We start from the raw sequence: 26,526 nt of genomic DNA, 5'->3' as shown, positions 1-26,526 counted from the left end.
CACTTTAATCTTTACTTGATAACGAATAATCGCGCTTCGATACAGATTTATCGTCGAAATACACTGTTATGTCGTTTATCAAAAATTAATAATTGTTAATTGTAATAATTATAGTAAATTATGTTTTAAAACTAGACGCGATCGCGTTTGAGAAAGAATTTGATAACGTAAGAAGCGTTTTGCATTATTATTTTATTGCTCGAATGTCGCCGTGCGAATGATAAAAAGGCCGTAACACAACGTAATACAAATAATAGCGCGCTAAATGTCACCAAAGATGAACACATGAATTTTGATATTTTATTGCCGAAATACTTTACGTATTATATCATATATTTTAACTGATATGTTCTGTCGATTTTGAAAGATTTAATCATTAATCATTAATTAATTCTTTCAAATTCATACAATCGCAGGATGATAGATATATTCAGATTTTCGCAAACTATAGAACGAAAAATCATACAAAATCAGATACGGAAAATCATGATATCATCTATCACAATATTGGTTTTAATGAATAAATATGTTAAAAATATCTTTTATATCTCGTTGAATTCCACTCAGAATTTTAATTAAAATGTCAGAAATAAAAATCTTTTTTTCTTAGGGGACTTATCGTTAGATGTGCACTTATACGATAAATACATGAAATTGTAATTTTCAAAACGCGCAGGTCTATTTTTTTATATTTTATATTATATTTATTATTTTTTATATTATATTTATTATATTTTTCTACAATTTTACGTGTTTTGATTTGGAAGAATTAAGAAATTATCGAGGAAATAAGGAAGGAACAATATGTCTATTTTTAAAATAATATAAATGTTAAATAATTTATAAATCAATAATTTACCGCATATCTTTGATGCATCCATCGTTCAAACTTCCTTTTCCTCTCCTCCTCTCATCTGCTGTTTTCTTATGGCACTGACACTTATTCGCGGAAACATGATTGATTATGATTAGTCGTATATGCAACAATCACGAAACGCTTTGCATGGCAAAGGCTTTCCTATTGCAAGTTGTAATCATACAAGATATATATTTTATTATATTATAAAAGAGCAACACAGAATGCGCTTTGATGAAAATTTATCAATGTGATAGTTTTATTTTATTTTTAAAAGTTATTTAATCGTTAACTATATAATAATCATAGCAAATTATTTTTAAGTTTTAATAATTGTCGCGATTATATTTAGGAAAAAAATTTGACAATATATGAATTTTTGCATCACTACTCTACTGCTTGAGAATTGGTGTGTGGAATGATAACAAAACTGTGAACAATAGAAGCGGCTATACGCCGCTAAATTAGAATATCATGTTATTCATAATTTGTTAAAATATTTTATGTACTTTATCATATATATACGCGGAATATTAAAGTATAGATGATTATTTTATTTAATATTATAGATTATATATTTTCATTAAAAGATCGCGACTCACACCACTATTTTTCTGTTCGAGCGTTGTTCTGTCGCGCGAATGATAACAGAGCCAAGATATGTAAATAATAAAGCGCTATTGTTTACGTTGCCAAAGCCGTATACCATGTTATCGATAATTCGCACCAAAATTATTTTGCGTATTATAACGTATGCGTATATACACGCAGTATTAAATTATACAAATATTTTAAATTATAAGTCAATTATATTTAATAAACGATTAATATATCACAGAGTTTATCGTTAATTGTTCAAACCTACGATTCAATTATTTTATTGCACGTCCTCAATCCGAATCATATTTAAATCATCAAAAAGTCAATTGATAAAGCATGGGATAAAATATTTTTATTCTAGTTTCTTTACTAAGTATAGATAGTAAAATATTACATAATATTTTATTCTTATCTATCTATTAATATTTTTATTATTTGTTTAGTTAAAATTTCGATACTAAGTATCAATAAAAAAATTATTATTATTATTTATATAAGACTTGTATTTTATCGATTTGAGACTAATTTTAATAAAATATTTGATGATTAAAATAACATCAAACACAAAATAAATTGGATAAATTTTAACTAAACAAATAATAAAAATTTTGATTACATTTATATTTAACTAAAAATAATAAAAATAAATTTATAATGTCGCGTTTTTTAATGCCATTTTATTTGTAAATTTTTTATTAATCAAGTAAAATTATGTTTAAAAATATAAGAAATATAAAAATTTTGTAAAAATTTTTATATATTTAATAAATACACTGCGTTATAGACACTATTTTTGTTGTAATTAGTGGACAAATGATGCCGAAAAATCTTATTCTTCGAGCAAAAAGTGTTAAGGATGTTTCTTACTTATTTTTGACATAGAATTTAATCAAAATTGTACAGAATGTTCTTACAGAGTATATAAATGTAAGAAATATGTTTTTTTATTTTGATATTTTTTTGCTACTATTTTATAGAGTCCTATATTTATATAATATAATCCTATATTAATATAATATAGAACTCTATTATTTTGTACATGCAAAACATCTTAAACGTATCTATTGTTATATTTATTTTCCAAAAAATTGTATAATATTAATTATCGTTTTTTATTCTTTTTTAATTATACTTATACATAAGTTTTATACTTTTATTAAATTTTGTATATAAAAACTTTTAATGTGCATCAGTACGCACTAATTAATGCATTTAACTGAATTTATATATTAAAAAATTATTTAAATAATATAATTAATAATAAATAAAAAACTAAATAAATTAAAATTATTTAATAATGTTTAAATGCTTAATATTTTTGTTTCAATAAAAAAAAAATCTGAAAGCATGCGGAATTTATTGTAAATATCTTCTACATGTTATATATATTTAAAAATTAGGGCAAAAATTAATTTAAGAAAATTTATTTTATGTTACATGAGCATATATGTAACAATATTTAAATTATAATTTATTATCGCTGTAGTATATATTATACTACTAGAATTAAAATGGCAAAACATCATGCGCAACTAATAAAACATTAATAAATTCATAATATTTCTCCGCATCTGCAATTATTTAGCACCAACCGGTTGTTTTATCGTGGCATCGAAAAATAAATCTGGCCATGTAGTTGCCGGCTCTAAAGTGGATCTAGTTGACGCTACTTTATCAGCTGGAAAAAGCGCCTTATGAAAAACGACAGCGTGACCTCTCAAACGGCTTCTCTAGTACTACATAAGAATAAAACAGGCAATTTATTACGCGCATCGTCGATACTCATGTGTCATAAGAGTTAATTAATTGTGCGAATTAAGATCCGCTAATATATTCTAATAATCATATAAAAAAATAATCGTATTCCAAAGAATATAAGGAACACATACTCACGCGTCACGCGTGGCTTTCCCGAAGTTCCGGGAAAAACATATAACAAATACATTTGTTTCTAAGATTCTAAGCTTAAAGTAATAATCAAAGACATTTATTTATCTGTTTATTTATTGCGCAGCCAAGAAGCGAGTCAATAAAGTTATATAGTTTAGTGTTAATATTAAAACGAATTATATATATATATATATATATATATATATATATATATATATATATATATATATATATATTACTTGAGGATAGCAGCATGAGATATTTTTTAAATTGCTTCTACAATTACGTCTTCGATTTTCTGTCAATTTTTTCTCTATTGGACGACAGTATGCTGAATATTGAGCACCACAAGATTTTGTGGGTGAAAATTATGCAGTTATATATAAAGGTATATAATCATATTTAAATCATATATTAAAATAATATTCCACATATATAATTTATTTTATTTTATCTGTCTTCAGACGAGCAACTACAAAACAATTGACCACACAGAGAACAATAACTTTCATCTTATTAATATAATGGAACATATTAATATTGGATGGAACATTGATGAGTGGCAGCTGATGGCTGCTCGATTTGAAAGAGATTTGAGGAAGAAAATGATACAATTTTATTCAGCTATCAAGTGATCTAGTCTATTCAAATGTTCTGGATGAACATTAGCTGCAAGATACTGTAATAATGTTATGTGGAACTAATCCATTAATCGCTTAGGAGTAAAATAATCAATTCTATTGAGAAATCTGATATTCAACATTAATTGTAAAATTATTATCACATATCTAAATGACACAAGAAATTGGTAAGTTACAAAAATTGCGATACATTAACATGTTGCATCATGCATAAAAAATCAATTTTATATCACATTTTCTAGGTAACCTTCTAGAAATAAATGTGGTTGGAAATATTTAGTTTCTCAAAATATAAAGTTGAAAAGAAGGAGATTTTTTTTATTAATAATAAAGACATTAAATTTATTCATTATGTTTATATAGTTTTCTTGAAAAAAAAAAAAAAAAGAACAGAGTATGTAATTTTTTTTTACTGATTGCACTAAGAGATTAGATACTCTAGATTTTTTCAATAAATACTTTTTAAATAATTTCTTGTTTTATGTAAAAATTTCGTCTTCAGAAATTTTTATAAAAATGTATTTCTTGCAAAGAAAAAACATTTCACTCTCTAATCATAAATAAGATAACAGAAGTAGTATATATTAAGTATACTATTGTGTATCAACTTTCTAAAATTGAAAATAAAATAGAAAATAGAGAAATATGATTTCTAAAATGAAGAATTTGATTTTGTTATTTATTTATTCCTTAATTTATATAAAATTTTTATTTTTAACTGGTACTTATACTACTAAAAATTATTATTTGTGCCATAACATTTTTGTAAAAGAAAAATTATTTTAAAATTGATCAAAAAATATTATACTCTTAAGCGCTATTGTAATAATGACATGACACTTTAATACTGCAAATTTAATAGATGAATTATATAAGCAGAGTGGCATTCTGTTCAACTTCCTACATTTGTTTGAAATGAAATTATAAGATGACTTTTTCTTCTGAAAAATATGATAAAAAAAGAGAATATAAATAAGATATTTGAATTGTTTTTTTTTTCTCAAGAAAATAAAAATTATATGAAAGCGACATTTAATAGCTATATCATAATAAAATATGTTATACTTTGATAAAAAAAAAGAAAACATTTTAAACATTTATTTCAATAACAAGAAATGTTTTTGTTAGATGGACATTATTTAGCAAGAATACATCGATTACCTATAATAATAAAGATTGCCAATGGAATAATAAAAACATTGTATCCTTCGAGTCACAGATAGTCAACAAGAGAAAAACATTATTTGTCTTATATTTTTTTTACCCATCATATCCTTTTTGTTACCTTGCTTTTTGATTTTACCTTCAAACAGATTCAGTATCAAATTTACAATCACATCAGTCACAATTGATTTGTATAACATAATAATGGAGAACATTGAATGGCTGTTAGTGTACTGATTTTTAATTTTGTAATGAAATTGTTTCTTATTTTTATTATAACTTTTATTTATTCACAGACGAGTACCGGAATTGAATATTGAAGCCGATGGCAAGACGATCATAGAGATGTGTAAGAATGAAAAACTGACTAATGTACCGCAATCCTCGTTACTGAATGTTTGTCAGCAGACACCACTGAATCCGCTCAGTCCACAAACAGGAGTAAAACCATTCGTAAACTGCTTCTGTGTAACTAGTAAAAATGAAGCATTTGATTCATCGATGCGAGAATTCTGTATGAACTTCCCAATCGTTATGATACAAGATCTTGTCACAGTTCTCGATCTTAACTTGAGTCTTTTCTCAACTAAAACTATAGTCGAGACGAGCCCGAAAGAGCCTATCGAGATACGCATACAGATGCTGCAACTTAATGAGGAAAATTGGGATCGAAATCGTAGTAAGATGGTCTGGAAGTACTATAATTATCGAATCTATAGGCCGATTGTCGAGTACGCGATTTATCAAACTAAGAAGTTACAGGAGAGCATAGAAAAAGAGAAAGAGAAAGAGAACGCACAAAACAAAGAAATTATTTTCAGTTATTTCTTGGACTTGAAAAAGTTCAAAAATAAAGATACAATTACAAAAGACACAGGCAAATTCGAGAATGAAATATTCTTCGGCACTAACGTGGATTTATCGAATAGGGAAATATGGAAACAGCAACTGAAGGAACTAAAGAAACTGCCACCCTTATTCCAGGTGGAATCGAATGAAAATATGCTTAACCATGTGGGTCACAATATCTTAGGAGTGAATACTGTGCAATTATATATGAAGGTATATGAATTATTATGATACATTATTATGATATAATAAAAAAATTTTAATTAATATAAGATGTTTTTAAATAGAATATTTCTTTGTAAAGAAATTATCAAACAGCATTTCTTGCGAATATAACTTAGCTTTCATAATCGTTTATAGATACCGGGTTGCAGAACACCTGGTCATCAAGAGAACAATAACTTCTGCTCGGTTAATATCAACATCGGACCGGGTGACTGCGAGTGGTTTGCGGTACCATATGAATACTGGAGCGCAGTATCCTCGCTTTGCACACGTAATGGCGTTAATTATCTAGGTAGTTGGTGGCCACCAAATTTGGATGAATTATACAAGGAAAATATTCCGGTATACAGATTTCTTCAAAAACCAGGCGATCTGGTATGGGTGAACGTCGGCTGCGTACACTGGGTACAAGCGACTGGCTTTTGTAACAACATTGCGTGGAACGTTGGACCATTCACTGCTAAACAATACCAAGGCGCGATTGAGCGTTATGAATGGAACAAGTTAGATAAATTCCAATCGCTTATACCAATGGTGCATCTATCTTGGAATCTGGCGCATAATAACAACATATCAGATGTGCAACTATACCAAATGATTAAAAATTGCTTACTGCTGACGATGAGACAACATTATTTAACATTAGAGTTCGTGAGAAACAAGGGTATAAAAATTGTTGATAATATTGATGATAATAGTGCCGTGAAGAGTACACCCTATTGTAACCAATGCATGGTGAATTTCTTTTTTTATGTTTTCAATAACTTTGGCTGAATACATATTTTGTAGAAATTATAACAAAAAAAGTTTCGTTTTTCTTTTTTTTTATATAGATTTTCAAAATCTTAAAAATTGCTTACAGAAAAAAAGAGAGATTATATATAAAGTGAGACAAAATATTTATTATGTTTTCTTAGATAAAACCAATTTCATCACAGCTAATTCCCTTATAATTTTCGTGATATTTTATTTCGCCAAGTGTTTTTTTCCTTTATTCAGTAATTGATTACTATAGTTATTTTTCTTAAAGACATGCTGACACATATACACATTTAAACAAGTCATTAAATTATTTTATTTGATTTTCGGCATAATTCCTTTTTCTACTTAATATATAATTTTATTATTAAAAATTATTATAAAATATATCAGTATTTCTACTTATATGTATTACATTTCTTCTTTTTTATTTAATTTACATTTATTATTTTTTTAAATGTTTGCTTTTGCAGATCGAGTTATTTGGCATTTTGATTGTTCGTTTGAAAAAGAAAAATAATGTTTATGTGCCATATTGCTTACAGTGCGCGCTTAAAAAATCTCCTTCATTAGAAGGATTCACTTACATGGAAGAGAACAACATACACAACAGAGTAAACATTTATGATAACTTCATTCTAAAACAGTAGTGTCGCCATAGTGCCCATTTGTTTTAAACTATTGAAAAGTTAAATATTACTAAAATTATATATAATATAAAATATACTTTTGTTTTATTTAAAAAGTTCTAAAAGTTTATAAAAATTATATTGAGAAGTACAAATGAAAAATAATTTAAATAAAAATTAATTAATTTTATCTTATGTACATCACAAAGATTTTAAATTTTTTTAAGTAAAAGATTTATTAAAATTGGAATGATTAATATATAAGTTATGATAATTAATGAATAATTTATTAAAAGAAATATTTTTTTAATTATTTTATATAATGATGTATTTAATATAGTTTTTAATATAAAATCTAATTTAGATATAATATAAATAAAAAATATATATAAATATTTAAAAGGTTTACATTATTTTAGGATAAGAAGAATAATATATTTATGAAATTGATTAATAATTGATGTTTCTCGCATAAAATCTTATTAATATAATATATATACATATTTGAACTTTTTTGAAACGCTACAATAATAGCAAAAATTTGGAATATTTTTTATCGTAAATTTAAAGTTTAGTTTTTAATTTTGTTTTTCATCTTTTGTTTAAATTTGTAATATGATATTTATAAATAATACGATATTTATTAGTTAAATTTTTTTGGATATCAGATTCTATGAATATATCTATAATAGTGGATTGTAATCTTCCTTTAATGAATTTTTGATCGCTCCAAAATTACGAGCATTTGCGAGAATGATCTTGATTCTGAATGAATTTTTTTGGATTATGTGTAAAATCATTTAAAGATATTTTCAGTAATGTAAAAGAATTCATTATTGCGAATTAATATTAGTGTATATGAATACTGAATAAATAAAAATAATTTGAAGAAAAAAAAAATACAGAAAATCAAAATATAATAAAATTATTGTGTCTTTGATAATATAAAATAATTTGTAAATTTATTATAAAATTGTATTGTAAGAGCAAAGAATAATACTTATAACTTATAAAATTATTTAACAATCGAAACTGCACGCACAAAATCTCTTTAGTCTTATTGCGTAAAACAAGATATAGCATAGAGATTTAAACTTATTGAAAACAATGTCGCGAAAGTTCAACATTTTTCATCGTAAAGTTAAAAAATTTATTTTTTAAATTTTATTTTTCATTTTTTTTAAATTTAAAAGTAATTGATATATATATATATTTATTTATTAGTTAGAACGCAAATTCAGAGATTCTATAATTCTACATAATAGTGGCCAACGATGCAACATCTTTTTTTGATGAGTTTTCGAACGCATCAAAATCACGAGAATTGCAAGAGTAATCTCGGTCTCGATCGCATTTCAATTCTGGACCTTTTTATTTACATGTAAAACAATGATTTAAAGCAAGTTCCAATACTGTGAAACATTATTGTAAATTTATGTCATAGTGTGTGTATGTGTGTGTGTGTGTGTGCATAAATAATAAATCATTTGAAAGTAAATAATAATACAGAAAGTCAAGGTATAATAAATAACATGACATAATTGCGTTCTCGATATCGTGTAAAAATAATCTTTTATCGATTATTTGTTAGATGTAAAATTATTTTTAAATCTTTCAGATATATTTGTGGCTTTCCTTCTGCAAAAGGAATCCGATCTCGACATGGTTTGCGAAAAGTGCGAGAAGAAATTGGGTAAGGTTATCACGCCTGATCCTTGGAAGACAGGTGCGAGAAATACTGTGGAAAGCGGAGGTCGTCAGGTAGGGGAGAATAAGGCTTTGTCTGCGGGAAAAGCTCGATTCAATCCCTACACTACGAAATTCGAGATTTGTAGAATATGTAGGCAAAAAGTACATCAAGTGGGATCTCACTATTGTCAGTCTTGCGCATATAAGAAGGCTATCTGCGCTATGTGTGGCAAAAAATTAATGAATACAAAGAATTATAAACAATCTGCGACTTAATTTCAACAATTATACACACTTTATACTAATAATACGCTATATGTATAAGCACATTACTATATGTTTCAAAATGTAAGTTTGACAATTGTTTTCTAATAGTTTTGCGATTAGATTACCTGATAGTATATAATAGCATTAAGATACAATATTGTGTATATTAATATTTGTGTGTATATATAATTATCATTACAGAAAACATTGTTGCGCACAAAATGTAAAATTATATTTGTACAATATAAATTAATTTGTTAATCATATTATATTTTTAGTTAAATCATTAATATCTATATATATGGCAACTAAATGTACAAATATAAATATTAAATGTTTTCAAATCACGATAGTAATGAAAATGGATAAAAAAATATTTTAAAATACTAAGTTAAAGAAAATTCATTTCAAGTATTCTTAGTTTTTTATATGTAGCTTATGTTTACATAAATAATAACAAAAATAATAATTAAACTTTAAAGATAATAGAAATTAAGACTAATAATGTGTAAAGGACTGATATATATTTCATAATAAAATGCTTATCATGCTACTATCATATATATTCTTCTATAGTTTCTACAATTTCTCATGTGAAATTTTTATGCAAGAGTAAATATAATAAAAATTGTTAAAGTGAATATATGTTATATATGTAACAATGTAATATATTTATAATTCTGATGACTGATAGTAATGTTAATTGTAATGATCGAAACTATTTATTTTTGCCATTTTTTTTTTTTTTTTCTCCACAAATCGTTCGATTAAAGATGTATTTATTAGCTATGTATTTTTTTTATTTTTTTATTTACAGTAAGAGATTTGATATGAAGATAATTAAAATATAAGATAAATCTTTAAATTTAATTAAATTTTGATATCTATAACGAGAATGTAATAAGATGGCACATATATTAACTAATATTTCAAGTATTAAAAAAAATATGCAGAGAAGTAGCACATAATTAAACTTTTAAGAATTTCCTTCAAGTCTGAGATTTTCTAGTCACGAAAAATAAAGCTCTCAAATGAAGATAAAGTATTGAAAAAATATAATCAAATGGGAAATAGAAATAAATTAAAATCCCAGAATTGTGGCAACAGAAATTTCTAGATTTTTAAATCTATTAAAATTTAAAAATCTAGGATATCTGGATATGATTATTCGACTTGAATATGTTAAACTAGATGTAACTTCCTGGCATCTGATTCTATCATAAGTTTATCTGTCTTAGAGCACATACCGAATACAAATAATAGTTATTTTCTCTCTCATGAAAATATATAGTGTGGAGAAATATATTTCTGTGGTATCAGTTTTTATGTCTAAAAATATACACTTTTATTCGTTAAAACTTTATACATTTTTCACTAACAAAAATTATAGACAATAATATATACGTTACCAACATGTTAGTCTTGGAATAAATTATATTACAATAAACGACACACTCGAGAAATACTCGACTGATTTGCATCAGTTAACAATAACACCTTCCACGTTCTCTTTAACAATGCTATAATACTTCCATCCAATACATAGAGGAGAATAACATTTGATATTAATTGTGTGTTTTATAGTAAATTCATAGTTTACTGTAATGGTTTGGGATTTTTCTGTCACCCTTTGGAAAATACCTAGTATAAAGCAAATAATACAATAAAAAGAAACAATGTGTAAAATTATAAAAGAAATATACAAAACTTGGAAAAAAACAACCATTTTTACACATTTAAAATTAAAATTTTGGAAAATGGAAAATAATATTAAGCATCAATGTATTTAAAAAGCGAAAATAATGTGATTATGCGTAAAATTTTATTAATTACGTTTGTTCTTTGTGTATTTTGTACGCGCGGACAGTATTCGTGCACAATTAAAATTTAGCATTCGGGAGACGATTAGTAAATTATTAAGTTCATTGATTCCGGATTTGCAAATTATTTCACTTACATACTATATATATTATTACGCGACGCATTATTTGATTACAGATCTTATCAATTAAAGTATTTGCATTTCATAATGGACGTATATATAAAACGATGATCTTATCAAGTATCTCTAACAATTTGTAAGTAAAACAAGTCATATTCAGATTGCAGATAATAAGAAGATAATATTCTCTTTCTCACCTTCAAAGTATCCGAGAGTTAAAAATATAGCGTTACATCTTTGCTGCACATTTAACATTAAATATGATTACCCCGTTTCAAGTCAATTGTGTGATGCTTGTATAATACACGTTATTCAATCTAAAAAAAGGAGGAAGATGATAACTACTATTTAATGTTTAATGTGTGACAAAAATATGAACAAGATAACAGAGAAAGAAATATAATTATACATAAAATACGTCAGTAAAATTATTTTCAGGTAAATTAGAATTACGTATTTTCTCATTATACATGTATGTGCAATCAACAAGATTCTAATGTATGTGAGTGAGTTAAAAATTAAGAAAATTAAAATTTCATTAAAAAAAAAAAAATATGCACAACTTTTTATATAAAATATACTAAGTTTGTCACATCGTTTATGTTTAAGGAGACGAGTATCAGAATGTAATTATAGTATAAAAAATGCACTTTGATTGTTCAGACCTTTAGTAAAATTACTTCTTTAAATCAGATGAGCAAATCGTAGTTTATTTCTGAACGGATTTTAAAAAAATGATCGGACCACACACATTCAGTAGTTTTCAAGAAAAAAAGTATACATGAAAAAAAAAAAATGATTTTCTTATATGTTCAAAAATTTTCTTAAGACTTCTAAAAATTATGTTATATAGCTCAAAATGTGTTCAGGAAAAATTATGTGTACTTCTTTTTATAAAAATAAAACATTCTGATATTTTTGTCATTTCCCAAGTACATCCGTCCCCTTAAAAAGTACTGGCCTGATTGATTGAATGAACGCACAGTTAAAATCTGCGATCTCTTATATGCATTCACATTTCAAATCTGCACTTCAGTATATAATCCCTTCAGTTCATAATTACTCTTTATGGCACATATATAGTTTCTCAGCTTTTATTTATTTTATTTTTTGTTATAAGGATATTTTAGAACAATTTCAGAACATCAGAATCAAACTACGAATTCTCGCATTTTAATCGTGACAGACGTAATCAATTTAATATACATGTGTATAGAAATTTTATCAAATATATGCAACATTTTTTTATTTATTTGTACCTTTTAGACATGCTGCTGCTGCTGTTCTCTCTCTCTCTCTCTAAGAAAAGGGGGGTATTGAAATAAATTACCTAGGAAATTATAGAGAATTGAAATAAATTGCACACACACAAATCAGCAAAAATATTTATCTGTAGAATAAAAGTCTTCGGTAAAGTCATTAAAAATCGTGTTCTCTCTGGATCTATATTTTGTACATACTTGTTATCATATGTTGTGTGTGTGAAGCACGTATCGCTCCAAGAAATACATCAACATACGTGACATAAAGCTAATCATTTTCTCACCTTTCAGTTTACATATGTTTCTCACTGTTCATTTTGATCATATCGAAAACTTGGGGTCAAAGAAACAAAACGGTTTTAATTGCTGAAAAAATATACATTAAAAGAGTAAAAATATTATTTATCTCAAAAATCATTAAGTGCAACATTCTTAAACTCGATTAAAAATTTTTGATTGAATCGATTACCTTAAAAAGGACATTAAATCTAAAATCTTTAGTTTTCAGGGAACTCAAAAAATTAACTTATCATCATTGATAATCATTATTCGTTTTCATAAAGAAACATCATATACAAAGAAATTTTGTCGTTCCTAATATTTTTTGAATAAACTGCCTAAAATGGGTGATACTGCTTACTTCCACTTTGCATTTTTAAGGAAGAAGCGAGGATCGTGGATATCCTAATTCGCATCATCCCTAGACGATAACATGATGTTGGTAACGGGCTGCGGTTGACTGGAAGCCGGGTTCCAACGATTTTGCTCCTTGTCGGACATGAAGATCCAATGATCGAATTTCTTGCCTTCCGATTGCTTGATCTCTGATGGATGTGATGGATCCATGATCTGACCTTTCTTGCCCGGCGCGGACTTGTATTCGGACACGTAAACCACCTGCTTGTCTGTTCGATCCTCCTTCGGACTTCTCGTTATGTCTGATCGTCTCGGTGGTACCGGCGGTTTCTTACCGGACGTGGGTTTGCCGTTCGATGTCACTTTGATTTCGTGCAGCTGTGTCAGTGATTTTCGCGATTCACCATTAGTCCCTGTCGTGATTACTCCATCCTCATTCTCATTGTCAATCTCACGAAAGCCCTCTCTGTTGGGTGACACCTTGATTTCCGTGATGTAAGTCATCTTGTGAGCAGCGTTCAATGGCATAGGTGTATCGGGTAAGGGCGGACGACTCTCCGAATCTTGCGGATTATTGTAGTCCATTGACTCGCGAACCAGACCACTGTCCTCGCTGTTCTCGCCACTTGATACGCTGACACTGCTGATATTGTGACGGTCTTCCTTGGGTGAGGACGGACTTTTGCTGTGTGCTGTTACACCTGAACCGAAATCGTACGCATCTTCTTCTTCCTCTTCTTCGCCGTCACGACCGGAGACATTAATAACACGTCTGGCAAAATGCGTATCGATAAAGGAAGAATCAGTCGGCGAGCACTTATCGCCCTGTTGCTCAAACTTCGTTCGGTGCGCTTGGAACGTGGAGAAGGTACCGTTCTTTCCTTCCGTGTGCATTTCCTCCTTTGGATACTGGGATTTGTTGTGCCTGACAGGCTCCGATTTGGACGCATGAATTCGTAGATGTGTTGGCGTGCATGCCCGTTCTATTTCTCTCTCCACATTTTCCCTTATTTTATTGTCATCCGAAAACGATCGCACGGTCACACGATGTGGCTTATCGGCGTGCTTCCCGCGTTCGCAATCAGCGCTGTGCTGGCCATGCTTGTCCTCGCAGCCATGACAATCTCTGTCTATAGTCATCTTCGAAATAGGCTCTTCCACAACCACCTGTTTACCGGCGTAAAGCGATGCGTTATTAGGGGGCACTTTTTCTTCTTTCCGCTCGTTTAGCCGCGCCAGACTGACTGTCTTTGTTGTTGACTCCGGTGAGACATTCGCGTGTAGCTCAAAGTAGCGCAAAGTGCGACTGAAGTCTTCCGATTTTTCCAACATGGAATTCTCCGTATCATTTCCGGAGAGTTCCTCCTCAGCCTGACTCTTTTCAGAGAAGCATTTCTCGTCGGCCAATTGAAAATCCAGCTCCACCTCTTTCGGAGTCGGGCTCTTCACCACCTGGCCATCGTTTACGATCCTAGCTAGAGAATTGTCCTCGTCTGGATTGAACATCCGTTCAGCATGAATAAACTCCTGAGTCAGCCGCTTGCTCAATGGCAAGTTGTACAATTCGATACTGATAGTATCGTTATCGGGTTCTTCCTTCTCGGACACATCGTTTCCCCCCGTTGTTTCAGTGACTTCTTCCTTTAGCTTGATTTCCACCGCGGACTTGGAACGTTCAAGAGTGCCGTTGCTTTTCTTTCTCGTACTCATTTTCCCGCACGTCTTCTCGTCTGTTTCGACGGCACTTTCGTTCCAGATCACGTCTTCCAGAGTGCCCCATTCATTCGACTTCTTCAATTTTCGTCGGTCAAAAGAGTCGATTTGGTCGAGCTTGGTAAGATCCTCTGTGGATTCATTAATGTCTTCTGGCGGCAGCGGCGCCTTACGCTTCTTCGTGCCGGTATCAGCGCTCATATCGAGACTCTGCGCTCTCTCGAGAGTCGCCGCAGTCCTGCTTTCATACTTGGACAGATCGCCCAGACTGGCTGCCTTTCTATATATATCATCCTCATCCTCGTCATCGTTCGCCTCCGGTACAGGTGTGCGATGAATGGTGATGTCTGCTGGATTTAGCTCGATCGTCGTGAAGCTGTTTTGCATCTCGTTGTCGGTATCCGATTCGGAATTGCGTCTGTTCACTACCGACTGGTTTTCCAAACGGTGCCTCCGGGCATCTGTGTTCTCGCGCGCCTTGTTCACATAATCGCATAACGACTCTGAATAATCGGCGATGCTGTCGATAGTATCGATGGCGTCCTTCTTCGCGGGAGACGGCATCTCGCTGATGTTGTTCCTCGGTGGCGCCGGCGCCTTTCGCTTGTTCTTCTGCGGACTTTTAGCGCTGTCAGAGTCCGGCGACGAACTGCTCTTCAGCGGTTCCAAACTACTCTTCCGATTTCTGCGAGCCGCCATTGCCGCATTATGTACCTCTGTTGGCACCTCTGATGGTATATTGAGTCCTCCTGTAGCGTCGGTACTTCTGCCGGCTTTATTGTCTGACACGTTGGTGGTGATTCTCGCCGAGACGACGCCATCAGGCTGATCTGCACGTTGTTGAAAGTTCTCGTTGCAGAGCTTTCTATCATCGGTCACGTTCAGCGGTTCCTCGCTCGACGACGTCACGGATTGTCTGTTCGAAGAAGCCAGCAGCTTCTCCGCGTCTACCTTGCGCGAGTGCCTTCTCTCCAGATTCGTGTTGTGTTCGTTTTGATTTTCGATCCGGTGCACGGCGCCGTCTAACGCCGGCAGTACCTTGATGCCAAACTTGTGATGATGATTGTTCTTCGTCGTCTCGTCGTGACGTCTCTCGAGACTTTGTCTGCTATCCGGCGTCGATTTCGATGACTTGACGGTCGAGTTCATCGTCGAGTGATTCGAGCTGACAGATTCGTTCGGATCGGCTATGAAGAGCCGTTTCGCGACGCTTTTATGAGCCTGCGTCAATTCTGGGATTGATTGACTCCTGTAGAGAGGATGACAGATCCTTGTTGGACTTGGGCCCACACTCTTCTTCAGCAATGTCGTCGGTTTCGAGCCATTACCGCCGCTCTCCACTTCCAGCTCCACGTCGTACGGCGAGGCGTAACTAAGAATCGTCAGCGCGTCCTCGTACACCATGTTGCGAAAGCTGATTTTCACGCTTGAGATACGATCGCCTGTATAATAACAAATTTTTTTTTTATTGAATACATTATGAAACAAAAATGTTTTCCTGCAAAATTAATTTTTATTTAAAGAATGATGCACATTTTGAATATTCCTGATGCGATTTCTAATCCGTTTCAAAGAGATTAACAACTGGAAGTGTCTTAAAAAAACCGGCTTTAATTTTTTTTAATTTTATGCCGGAAAAAAATATTAAAATTTCAATCGTAACGCTTCGCGCGGATAGAAAATCCATCTGCAATTTTCCGAAAATTATCAAACACATGTGTTCTTTCAATGCAATCTATACTTTATTTTTCAAGATTGAAACTTGTTGAGCAGACTCTGTCAAACTGGGCCATCGATACCGTACGATGATACGAGGATACGATTCGCGCACTCTACTTATGCCGACAAATGCATTCACGATGAAGCCTTAATATTCCATCTTAATCGCCTCACGACACGCATTGTCAAACGCTCGAACGCGGCGATGGCAGTGCTTTCATCGCAAAATGTAGGTATGTGGGTGATTCTCAGATCCGCGCGGATTGACATTCGTCGGGAGACAACATCGTCCACGTCAATCTCGAGATATTAAATTATAATTTATTTTATTCAATTCACATGGGTGGCACATTGCTGTTTCCCGACAGAAATTATATTACATTTCAATTTCGATCCAACTAGCGGAGGAGAATGTTACGTTGTCGTCGCGTACAGCGATAACTGAATCGAGCGTGAAAATCGAATTACTGAGCGATATAGAGTGTGCTTCTTTTTAATAGACATAAAAAGTGAAAATTAAAAAAGAATCAGGTAAATCAAAGAGAGAAGAGATTTTGAGGAGCGTGGGGAAATACTGAAGATGAATTCTTTGGATCAATCCTCAATTGATATCACTGATGAAAAATGATACAAGTTCGAAACGTATAATAGAAATATTAGAAATATTCGAGTGATAATATAGATACTGACCGGGATGTATCCGGCCGGATTCGGATGCGGGGCCGCGATGCAGCAGATCCTTGACGAAGATGCCCTCCCTCATGTTGCCGCACACGTTGAAACCCAGGCCGGTGAAATCACGACTACGCAGACCGACCACGCTGACCCTGGTGGTCTTTGGCTGTAAAAACACGTCGATTATGTTACGCAGGTGTGATGAAAAACCTCACGACGATCGCTCATTACAATCGCCGCCGTATTATATGTCGCACGCGTGTTAATCGTCGATTCGCATCGGCGTCGATCGAATCAAAGACCGGATGATCTTCTCGTCGATGACAAATAGTAAATTATCCACGCGAGCGACGAATAAACGGAAGAGATACGTCAGATTCTTATGAAAGTCATGCCAATTGAAGACACATATTATCACATCCGGTTGGGTCATGTACGTAATATCCGGCTTGCATATAAATCGCGATTGAAAAATTTCTTGGTAAGTTCTTGCATCTCTTTGATTCTTGTATCTTAACACAAACATAACATATATGTGTATATGAGAACTCGTTAATTCTTGACGATATGTATAATCTTCAATTTTTAAAGTTGCATTTCTTCTTTTTATTCTTAAACTTATTCTCAAAAATATATATTTTAATAAGCGGAAGTTATATTTAAATTTTTATGAGAAATATAACCGAAAAATATAGTATTCTCTAGTCATTTCGTGGATATTTTAAAGAAATTAATTTCAATTTAATTTTTCTTTCGTGAAGAAGGATATTTTGAAATCAGATTAGATCATGAGGAATTATAAGCGTTACGTTATCGCCTTCAGCCATTTTATCCTGCAATTATCGTGTCGCTGGATCGCACAACTAAATGACGATATTATTATCGTGTTTGACACTTCTTTAGATTCAACCGCGGGATTTATTGTCTATCTGGCGTAATAGCTTATGTTAGTCGCTTGAGCCGATAATTTTTCATTAAAAATAACCACATAAGATGTCATTTTATTACACTATATATATATATATATATATATATATATATATATATATATATATATATACATACATACATATATATAATTATATATAGCCATAAAAATATATAGCCATGTTTTTCAATATGGAAAAGATTATTCTTTCTCTCTTTAAGATATATCTAAAAATTACTGAGATTTTTATTATAGAAACTATATAAACTTTTACTTATCAATCTAAATTCAATTAAATAAATAAATCGCGCTTATTTTTGATATATATATATATATGAAAGTAAATATATATATGTGTATATAATATTACAATAAAATTTTTAATAATTTGTCAATCAAGATCTTCAGGAATTAAAATTAATTATTTGTTATAAACAAAATAAAACAGATCGCCGTTAAATAATATTGATTATTGAGTGATAATATGCATGATGAACAGAGAGCGACATGTATTAGCCAAAAAGTATCGTGAAAAAAGGAAAATGGAATGTGACTTACTCCGACGCAGGAATCGTCGAGGGTCCGGCGCTTTTCGCTGCGAATAGCCGACCCAAGGCCTAAGGATGTCCAAGGCGTAGTCCATCGCGTGGAATCCTTGGCGGGTGTGTCCCCGAGTACGGTTGACGATGGTTTCTCCGTGACACGGCCGACCGTCGTAGGTGTGGCGTCCTTGAAGCAAGGATTGTCGAAGGCGTATGCATCCTCGACGATCGCGGGATCCGTCACCAGCACCAGGTGTTTACCTGCGGTAATCGATTCCGTTATCAATTAGCGGTCCAGGAACAGATCAGTGGTTACGACCAGAGAATATTCATCCGGGAAATGCGTTAATGATTTTGAATATATATTTTTCAATATATTAAAGCATTTTAAAAATTAAGAAAAAATTAAGGATATATGTATGTGTACGTTGCGCGAGCTTCGCTCCCGCATCCCATATCGCGAAAGTTTTGCTCGTTGTAATTGCGCATCGTATTCTCGCTTTGTTGCGAGACATGAATGGAATTGTAATCGCGACATGACTCATTTTAGCGGAGGGGCGAGAGGGGGAGGGGAATTACTTATATAAAACGTACGGATGAACGCGCATCTCCGATCACGCGCGAGCGCGCGTCCATTTACGGTGTACCTGCATCACGTATCGGCAGGAAAGAAACGCATTCTTCGAAACCGCCCATGTCCCGCTACACGTTCCGATATCTATGCGCACAACCTGACCGTATTCAGGCATACGTTTTACGTATGTATGTGTGTACACCGTACATACGCGGTTTCGGACGGCCGCGCACGACGATCCACGTGTAAAGTTTACGTATCCGAGGTATCGAACACATCATACATAAGAGAATATCAGAGTGTTTACTCAAATCTTGTGCAAAAATTCCTTGAAAATTCCCTGATCTTTCAGATATTTCCATTGACAAAATCCTAGACAAAGAATATTTTAATGATTTTTTGATGCAATGATTTTTTCTAAAAAAAAATTTTCTTTTGTTGTACGCGTTTTCTAATGCTTTTCATTCATAGGAAGAAAAAACACAAGTTTCAAGAGCTAAATTTACAAACGTATTAAAAAAAACTGAATAATTTTCGTTAAAATAACAATTTTTAACTTGCATAATATTCTCATTTTTTTTTCACTAAAAATTAAAATAAAGAATACGTACTGCATATTCAATATTTTCTTAAGATTGAATATAAACAGAGAGATAAATATATATTTATAATGTATTTTAAACACATAATTTTCTCAACTTGGATTATTGGCGGATTGTTTATTGCTTATAGTATAAGAGCAAAATTATTAAAGAATCTTTTAAAAAATTTTCCGAATCACAATAAAATTTTCCGAGAAATTCCCAGATTTTCCATATTTTTCCGGGGAATAGACACATTATGAAATATGTATTTAATTCCCCCCAAAAAATTTCCTTTTTCAAATTTTTCCGATAGTATATACAAAGAATATACAATAGAGATCGTACAATGCAGGACAGAGTTTGATCGTGTAAAAAAATTTAAGAATTCAAAAATATCGAGACTCTTTCATCACGCTATCGTAAGAGAGGCAAGCCTTTCTTCTCATAATGTTATGCAAGGATGTCCCGGATTATTTCCCCAGGCGCGCAACATTCCTCCACAATCCGTGTTTTGCCGCAATCGCGCATTCACGCACCTACGCACTTATTTATTTATCGGTACCCGTGTGTGTTCGCAGAAAACGCGTATGCGAATAGAGAGCCGGCGATTTCTCTCTCTCTCTTTCTTTTTCTCCCTCTCGCTTCCTCCAATCGTCGTATTACGTAACGCACAATGAGGCGAGCAATCGTGCCCGGTATGCACAAATCGACGACGCATCAAAGTCCGTCTCCGAGAGATCTCTCGTTAATAAAAAAAAAAAAGAGAGAAAAAGAAAAGGCTAAAAAAATTTGCGGCGCGCGACGACGCATTTCGCATAATATTTCTCTCGCCGCGGATAAATTCCGCGGTGTAAGTAAATGAAATATTTAAGGCCGCGGATGTGCGTCGTCGACCGCTCGCTGCGCATTTTCTCGATGCAGATGCGCGCCTTCGGGGCGCATCGATATGCCTACCGTAAAACGATCGCGCATACTTTAGCATTCGCGCGATACCGCGAAACGACGCGACGCGACTTGGCTTGTGCTAAATAGGAACTTTTCAGGCTAAACGGGATCGTAAAAAAAGCCACTTTGTAGACGCACGCGAAACCAAGTGAGAAAACGGAGATATTATTTTAATAGAATTATTTAAAGCGCGTACCCCTGGCTCGCCTCGATTTTACTTCTATTTATCGCGTCTCCGTTTGCATTCCTGAGAGGAGAATCAACAACACGATACAGGAATAATATATTCAAAACATGATAAAATAAATGTAATAATTAAGAAATCGTTTTGTTTGACGTACGATGATACATGTTATAAGATAAAAATAAGAATAAATATGAAAAGAAGATTAATTTTTTTCTAATATACTGTAAATTATACGGAACAACAAAGATATATTTTAATTAAACTGATAATACATAATATTAAGAATTTATTATTGTATTTATTACAAACAAGCGCGATTTTTCTATTTAACTGAATATTGTGATTAGAAAAATTAGAGCTATTATAATCTTTCAATTTTTTATTTTACCGCGCTTTTCTCGCACTCGTGTTTGTAAAATTAACGTTATATAGAAATATAATAAGTTTTTGTAATTGATATTTTTTTAATAACAGCACAAAGTATCTTTTTCTCTTTGTTTTAGATTTTTCTTTTATTATAACAGCCTCATAACGTTTACGGCATGTTACGTAGTCCATTGAGTCGTTCGAGATATGCGATTCAGCAATGTGTCAGCAAACAAATATTCCGTTTTCCATATTCATGACTCGAACAACTAAGTTTTCCTCTAATAATAACATAAAAAGCTGATAGGTTTTCCCAACAAAATTATGCGAGTCTAAAAAACAGGAGAGAGAAAGAAAGAGAGAGAGAGAGAGAGAGAGAGAATTTTTATAACAGGAATCCTCTTTTGAATATAAATCAACGATATTTCTTACGTAAAAGGCACATTTCATCATGAAAAGACATATGACCGGGACAAAATAACATCAACAGTTCTAACAGAATTACACACACTGTATTGTTTCGTAGCGAGCAGAAAATATTCATGGCGATACAACACGGCGAGGACAAATCGCTATAAAGACCAGTTGCAGCGACTATTTTCTCTCCGTCTTTTTCTCGCGTTCTCTCTCTCTCTCTCTCTCTCTTTCTCAATCTGACGGAGAGGGTCCGAGAGACTTGTTATCAAAATATATATTATCGCCTACTGCGCTGCGAGAGACGCTACGCCTTTGCGAGGGACGCCAATGGGCGCATACCATAGGCGCCAAGGTGAGCTAGCTCGCTCTCTCTTATCCTGCGCCTTGCTCTCTTCCTTTGCTTTCGTCGTCGTCGTCGTCGTCGTCGTCGTCATCTTCTTTGCCTCGAGTCGCGATCCACGCATCATCAAGCCGACCGCGTTACTCTTATCGAGACCCGACTCTGATCTGCTTTACGTCTCGGAAGCCTCTCACGGCGGGACACCAACATGATCGGCCGCGCGGATGACTCTTCTTCTTCGAGGTGAAGATCCACGACCGTTGCGATAAGTTCTTAATGGATCCCCGATGTCTGTGCGAGGAAAAAACGCCCCGTAATACCTTTCCCGCTGATCGCGACGAGTTTCCTATACATATAGAGCGACTCGCAGAAAAATACGAGACATTGTAATGTTCAGAAAATTTATGAGTAATACGATCTTATTTTCAAGATGACAATAAATTCTTATCTCAAGCGGCTTAAGCTAATAGCTTCTTAAATAATGATGCGTCTGTTTATTTTTTTCTAATATCGAACGAAAATATTACAAGATGCGTGAACACATTTAATCGACATTTTTTTTTTTGACAGTAGCAATTAACATGTAATGACAAATTAAAAGCGAATTATATTTCTCAGAAACCATTCCCGCGCAAATGAATTTATCGCAAGCTTTCTTAAGTACCTCGGATTGCGATAAATGCGTATCGCGCGCATGAGATACTTGAGAATATAAAAGTCGGAGATACCATTGTTAGCAGTGGATTTTCACAACGATTAAAACGCGCTTTACTTTCTTACGTGTTAATATTTAACGCGCTAGCTTCGTAACGCGCCGTCGTTTAACGCAACAGTAAGACGCGACGAGGTCAATCGTCGTGAAGATAATGGTGTTTTGCGAAAGGCAACTCTCTCGGCACGTTCACAGGTGGAAAGATTCGTAGAATCTCGGTCGAACGCGATTATTTTCATTCTGTTTCGCCAATTGATTTCCAGTCCTTTTTTTTAAGAGAAATAGAAAAACGTCACAAGCTCCGATCTGCAAACAGATTCTAACCGATAATTAACATCGATAGTTCCGATTTTGATCTTACATTTCAATGTATATGCAACGTATGAATGAATTTTTAGTTTTACAACATTTCGAAGATATGTAACGTATATAGTATGTATATACAGTGTCCCAGACCTACCGCACCACGCAGTTTCTTGAGATCAGTTGGATGATTTTTCCTCGGCGAAAATGTCGAGAGAGGTCATTATTTTTTGCAAGTAATCCAATTTTTTCCATCTTTATAACTATGCTTTAAATATAATTCTCTCTCTCTCTCTCTCTCTCTCTCTCTCTCTCTCTCTCTATTAAAGTAAATTCTATGTGAAATTAACTAAGGAATGTAGTTTTAACTCTCTCAATCTAATTTGCAAAAAAAACTCTCCTTTTTGAATCGCTTATAACACGGAAATTATTGATGCCTCGACATTTTTGCTGAGAAAAAAATCATCTTCAAATGATCTCAAGAATGTGCTATTAATAGTTAGTGCGGTAAGTCTAGGACACTCTGTATAGTAATTTCGTTAGATTTTTAATAAATAGAACGTCTCAAATCTCTCAAGTGTGACGGAAAAATGACAAATACGACAAACTTGTGTCAAAATTACTTGTGTAATAATATTAAACATCATTATATGTACGACGTATAATAAATTGCACCGTGATTTATCAAATTCCACGACTTATAGAGACAATGGCGAATTTTTTCGAATTGCGTAGACAAGATTCTTTTCGAATCGATACCTACGTGGATATATTGACATTGAGTCATTTAAAGTGTCCCAGATTCCGTTTATAATCTTCTTCTCTATCGATAAACACTGTGTTTTCAAGTGAACTGCTGATGAACCACTTTTCTGCCAATATAAACGATTCTTCTATCCGGAATATTATAATTAAATCTCGAGAAATATCCGTGGAATCGTACCGCACATAATTTTGCTCCGTGATTCATGCAAATTGCGACGCTTCGGTAACGCATTTTTATAAAACGACGCATATTTATCCAAAATCGCATTAAAAATACAAAAAAATGTACAATAATGATCTGTGATGCCAGATTTCGTTTCCGAAAGAGAAAATTATTTCAGGAAGAAAAAGAAAATTCGTGTGTCTTCTCTTTTTAAATTTAAATAATAAATTTGTTTAAAAATAATAATAATCTTAAGAAGAATTAATAATATTATTAATTATCTTAACAATCTTAATAATTTCTCTTTTTAAATTCTAATAATTAATTATTAAAATATTTTGAATTCTACACATATAATTGTGAAAGATAATGGATATTTGTTTTCATATCTTATTTTCATTTCAAAAGAAGACTTTATATTCGTGAAAGAAGCAGCTGTGCGTGTGTGTGTGTGTCTACTTTCCACCAATTTTTGAAGAATTTTGCAAAGTACGATTTGTCTAAAGAAAGATAAAAAAATGCGAGACAGGAGAAACATCCGGTATATACGAATATAGCGAAAATTCTCGTTAGCCTTGCGCGCGTGCAACCTTCCGTGAATTACGAGATAGAAACCCGAGCACAGCGCAGACACGCGCGCAAACAATTCTTTCCACACTCCAGTGATTTGGTATTTAGGTATACGAACCTGCCGCATCGCATCGCATCACGGCCGGTTGTTCGCCATTCTTCAAGGTCACGCCGCATCGGCCGAGGTCACCGGCGTGGAGCGGCGTAGAAAAAGACCATGCGGATATATGCAACCGTAAATATTGCTTCGTACGTGACGATCGTCGACTTTACATCCGACCCTACCAGTATGTCGAAAAAAAAGTTGGAAGTCATAATTTGACAAAGGTAAGAATTTACGTATCTTTTGTATTTCCGAGATGAAGAGAATCTCGTCAGAAAAATGTGGCTCGGTAAAACAGAAAGGAAATGGAAATAAGGAATTTTTCACCTGCGTGTGAGTAATGTAAAGCAAACGAGTTGTGTAGATTCTGGCAAATTAGAAATAAATTGAGAGATTGAATTTTATTTTTCTTTCGCAGGGAAAAAATTCCATTCTACTTTACTCTGTTTCTTTTTTCCATAGATTTTTTCTCTGTAAATCTAGCGATTAAGATAGAGAAGTAAAAAATCATCACGATAATTGCCATCGATTTTTTTTTGCGATCGATGTCCGTTAAATAGAATCATGCGAATCAACATCGTACTCTTCGATCCAATGATCATTCTCAAGTCACTCGTCCTACTCAACCGCGATGATATTTATATGACGATGAATAATATCGTCGATTCATCGTCGACGATCAACTGTAAGCCGGACTCGCTCTTTCGCCTCGTTTGATCTATTATTCATGACAAACACAATTAGCAGCGGCAAGCGCATTCAAAATGAATCTTGAAATCGAAATTCTTTGCATAAGAATATCATTTGTAATTTTGCGTGTAATTGACAGTTAATTGATTGTCGCGTATAATTTTTGCATTGTATTTCTTGCATGCAAAAAAGAAAAAAACACTCGCGCAAAATTTTTCTCCGATTCGTTCTTTTCTCACGACGACTCTCTTATAAACGCAAATTTTATATAATTAATAATTTTTATTTACTTTTTAATCGAAGATAAATAAATTTCGTAATAAATAGAAAAAAATAATACACGTCTGTCACTTTGAATCGTTTTTCAAACGCTTTTGCGTACGTACTTTCGCAGCATATATTCCGAAATCGATTCAGAAAAAATGATTCACTATTATCGCTGTTGATTATAGCGATTGGTGCCAATCGACGATCAAACGGGAGGATCTAAAGAAAATGCCTTGAAATCAATTCTTACCGCGACGATTCGTAGGATAAATAAAGATAAGAGTCGGTCATGGAACGTGTAATCAATGCCATGCGTGGGTGGTAGTCTATTACAGATCGCGCACATATACATATATGTATACATATATATATATATATATAGCATATTTCATAGATTCAGAGATTTGTAATTGGTCGATGTTATCGTTAACTGACACTCTCGTGCAGTTTGCCCTCTTCATTTTATCGCCAGGACGCTCGTATTATAATCCGTCTCACAAAAGTATTAGCCTATACTTTAGAACTGCGCGCCCGTAATAGGATCCATTATCTTT

The 26,526-nt window shown here is 32.6% G+C and overlaps 2 protein-coding genes across 8 annotated transcripts in view; one reads left to right on the top strand and one right to left on the bottom strand.

The window, feature by feature from the left end:
- The first annotated feature begins 3,575 nt into the window (after positions 1-3,575).
- Positions 3,576-9,953, top strand: LOC126849076 (cysteine-rich PDZ-binding protein-like). Of its 6 annotated transcripts, XM_050590584.1 has the most exons (5): positions 3,576-3,734; positions 3,811-4,154; positions 5,448-6,213; positions 6,361-6,889; positions 9,232-9,953. In XM_050590584.1, the coding sequence occupies exons 3-5, from the start codon at positions 5,497-5,499 to the stop codon at positions 9,576-9,578; spliced, it is 1,593 nt and encodes a 530-aa protein (XP_050446541.1). In that variant the 5' UTR covers positions 3,576-3,734; positions 3,811-4,154; positions 5,448-5,496; the 3' UTR covers positions 9,579-9,953. The 6 variants fall into 6 exon arrangements, with proteins under 6 accessions (XP_050446541.1, XP_050446543.1, XP_050446542.1 ...); XM_050590586.1 differs by lacking the exons at positions 3,576-3,734; positions 3,811-4,154; positions 9,232-9,953 and adding exons at positions 5,108-5,375; positions 7,458-7,636; XM_050590585.1 differs by lacking the exons at positions 3,576-3,734; positions 3,811-4,154; positions 9,232-9,953 and adding exons at positions 5,109-5,375; positions 7,458-7,792 and having other exon boundaries at positions 6,361-6,960.
- A 936-nt stretch (positions 9,954-10,889) lies between these two features.
- LOC126849064 (uncharacterized) overlaps positions 10,890-26,526 on the bottom strand; it is a 34,557-nt gene continuing 18,920 nt past the window's right edge. Inside the window, exons 2-5 of one of the 2 annotated variants that reach the window (XM_050590556.1) lie at positions 19,003-19,247; positions 17,532-17,682; positions 13,414-16,564; positions 10,890-13,139 (exon numbers count right to left, since the gene is read on the bottom strand). In XM_050590556.1, the coding sequence (XP_050446513.1) occupies positions 13,458-16,564; positions 17,532-17,682; positions 19,003-19,247 (3,503 nt within the window). In that variant the 3' untranslated portion in view covers positions 10,890-13,139; positions 13,414-13,457. Of the gene's footprint in view, positions 16,565-17,531; positions 17,683-19,002; positions 19,248-26,526 lie in introns of both variants that reach the window. The other variant, XM_050590555.1, reaches the window with a different exon arrangement.

This window comes from Cataglyphis hispanica, chromosome 4 (assembly GCF_021464435.1).
Source record: "Cataglyphis hispanica isolate Lineage 1 chromosome 4, ULB_Chis1_1.0, whole genome shotgun sequence".
NCBI lineage: Eukaryota > Metazoa > Arthropoda > Insecta > Hymenoptera > Formicidae > Cataglyphis > Cataglyphis hispanica.
This window is presented reverse-complemented; position numbering and strand designations above follow the sequence as displayed.

Excerpts from the sequence above, each read along its gene's own strand:
- LOC126849076 (XM_050590583.1), top strand. The coding sequence starts at position 5,356 with ATGGAGAACATTGAATGGCT. Across the intron at positions 6,214-6,360 it reads CTGTGCAATTATATATGAAG|ATACCGGGTTGCAGAACACC; the intron begins GTATATGAATTA and ends AATCGTTTATAG. Across the intron at positions 6,890-9,231 it reads AGAGTTCGTGAGAAACAAGG|ATATATTTGTGGCTTTCCTT; the intron begins GTATAAAAATTG and ends TAAATCTTTCAG.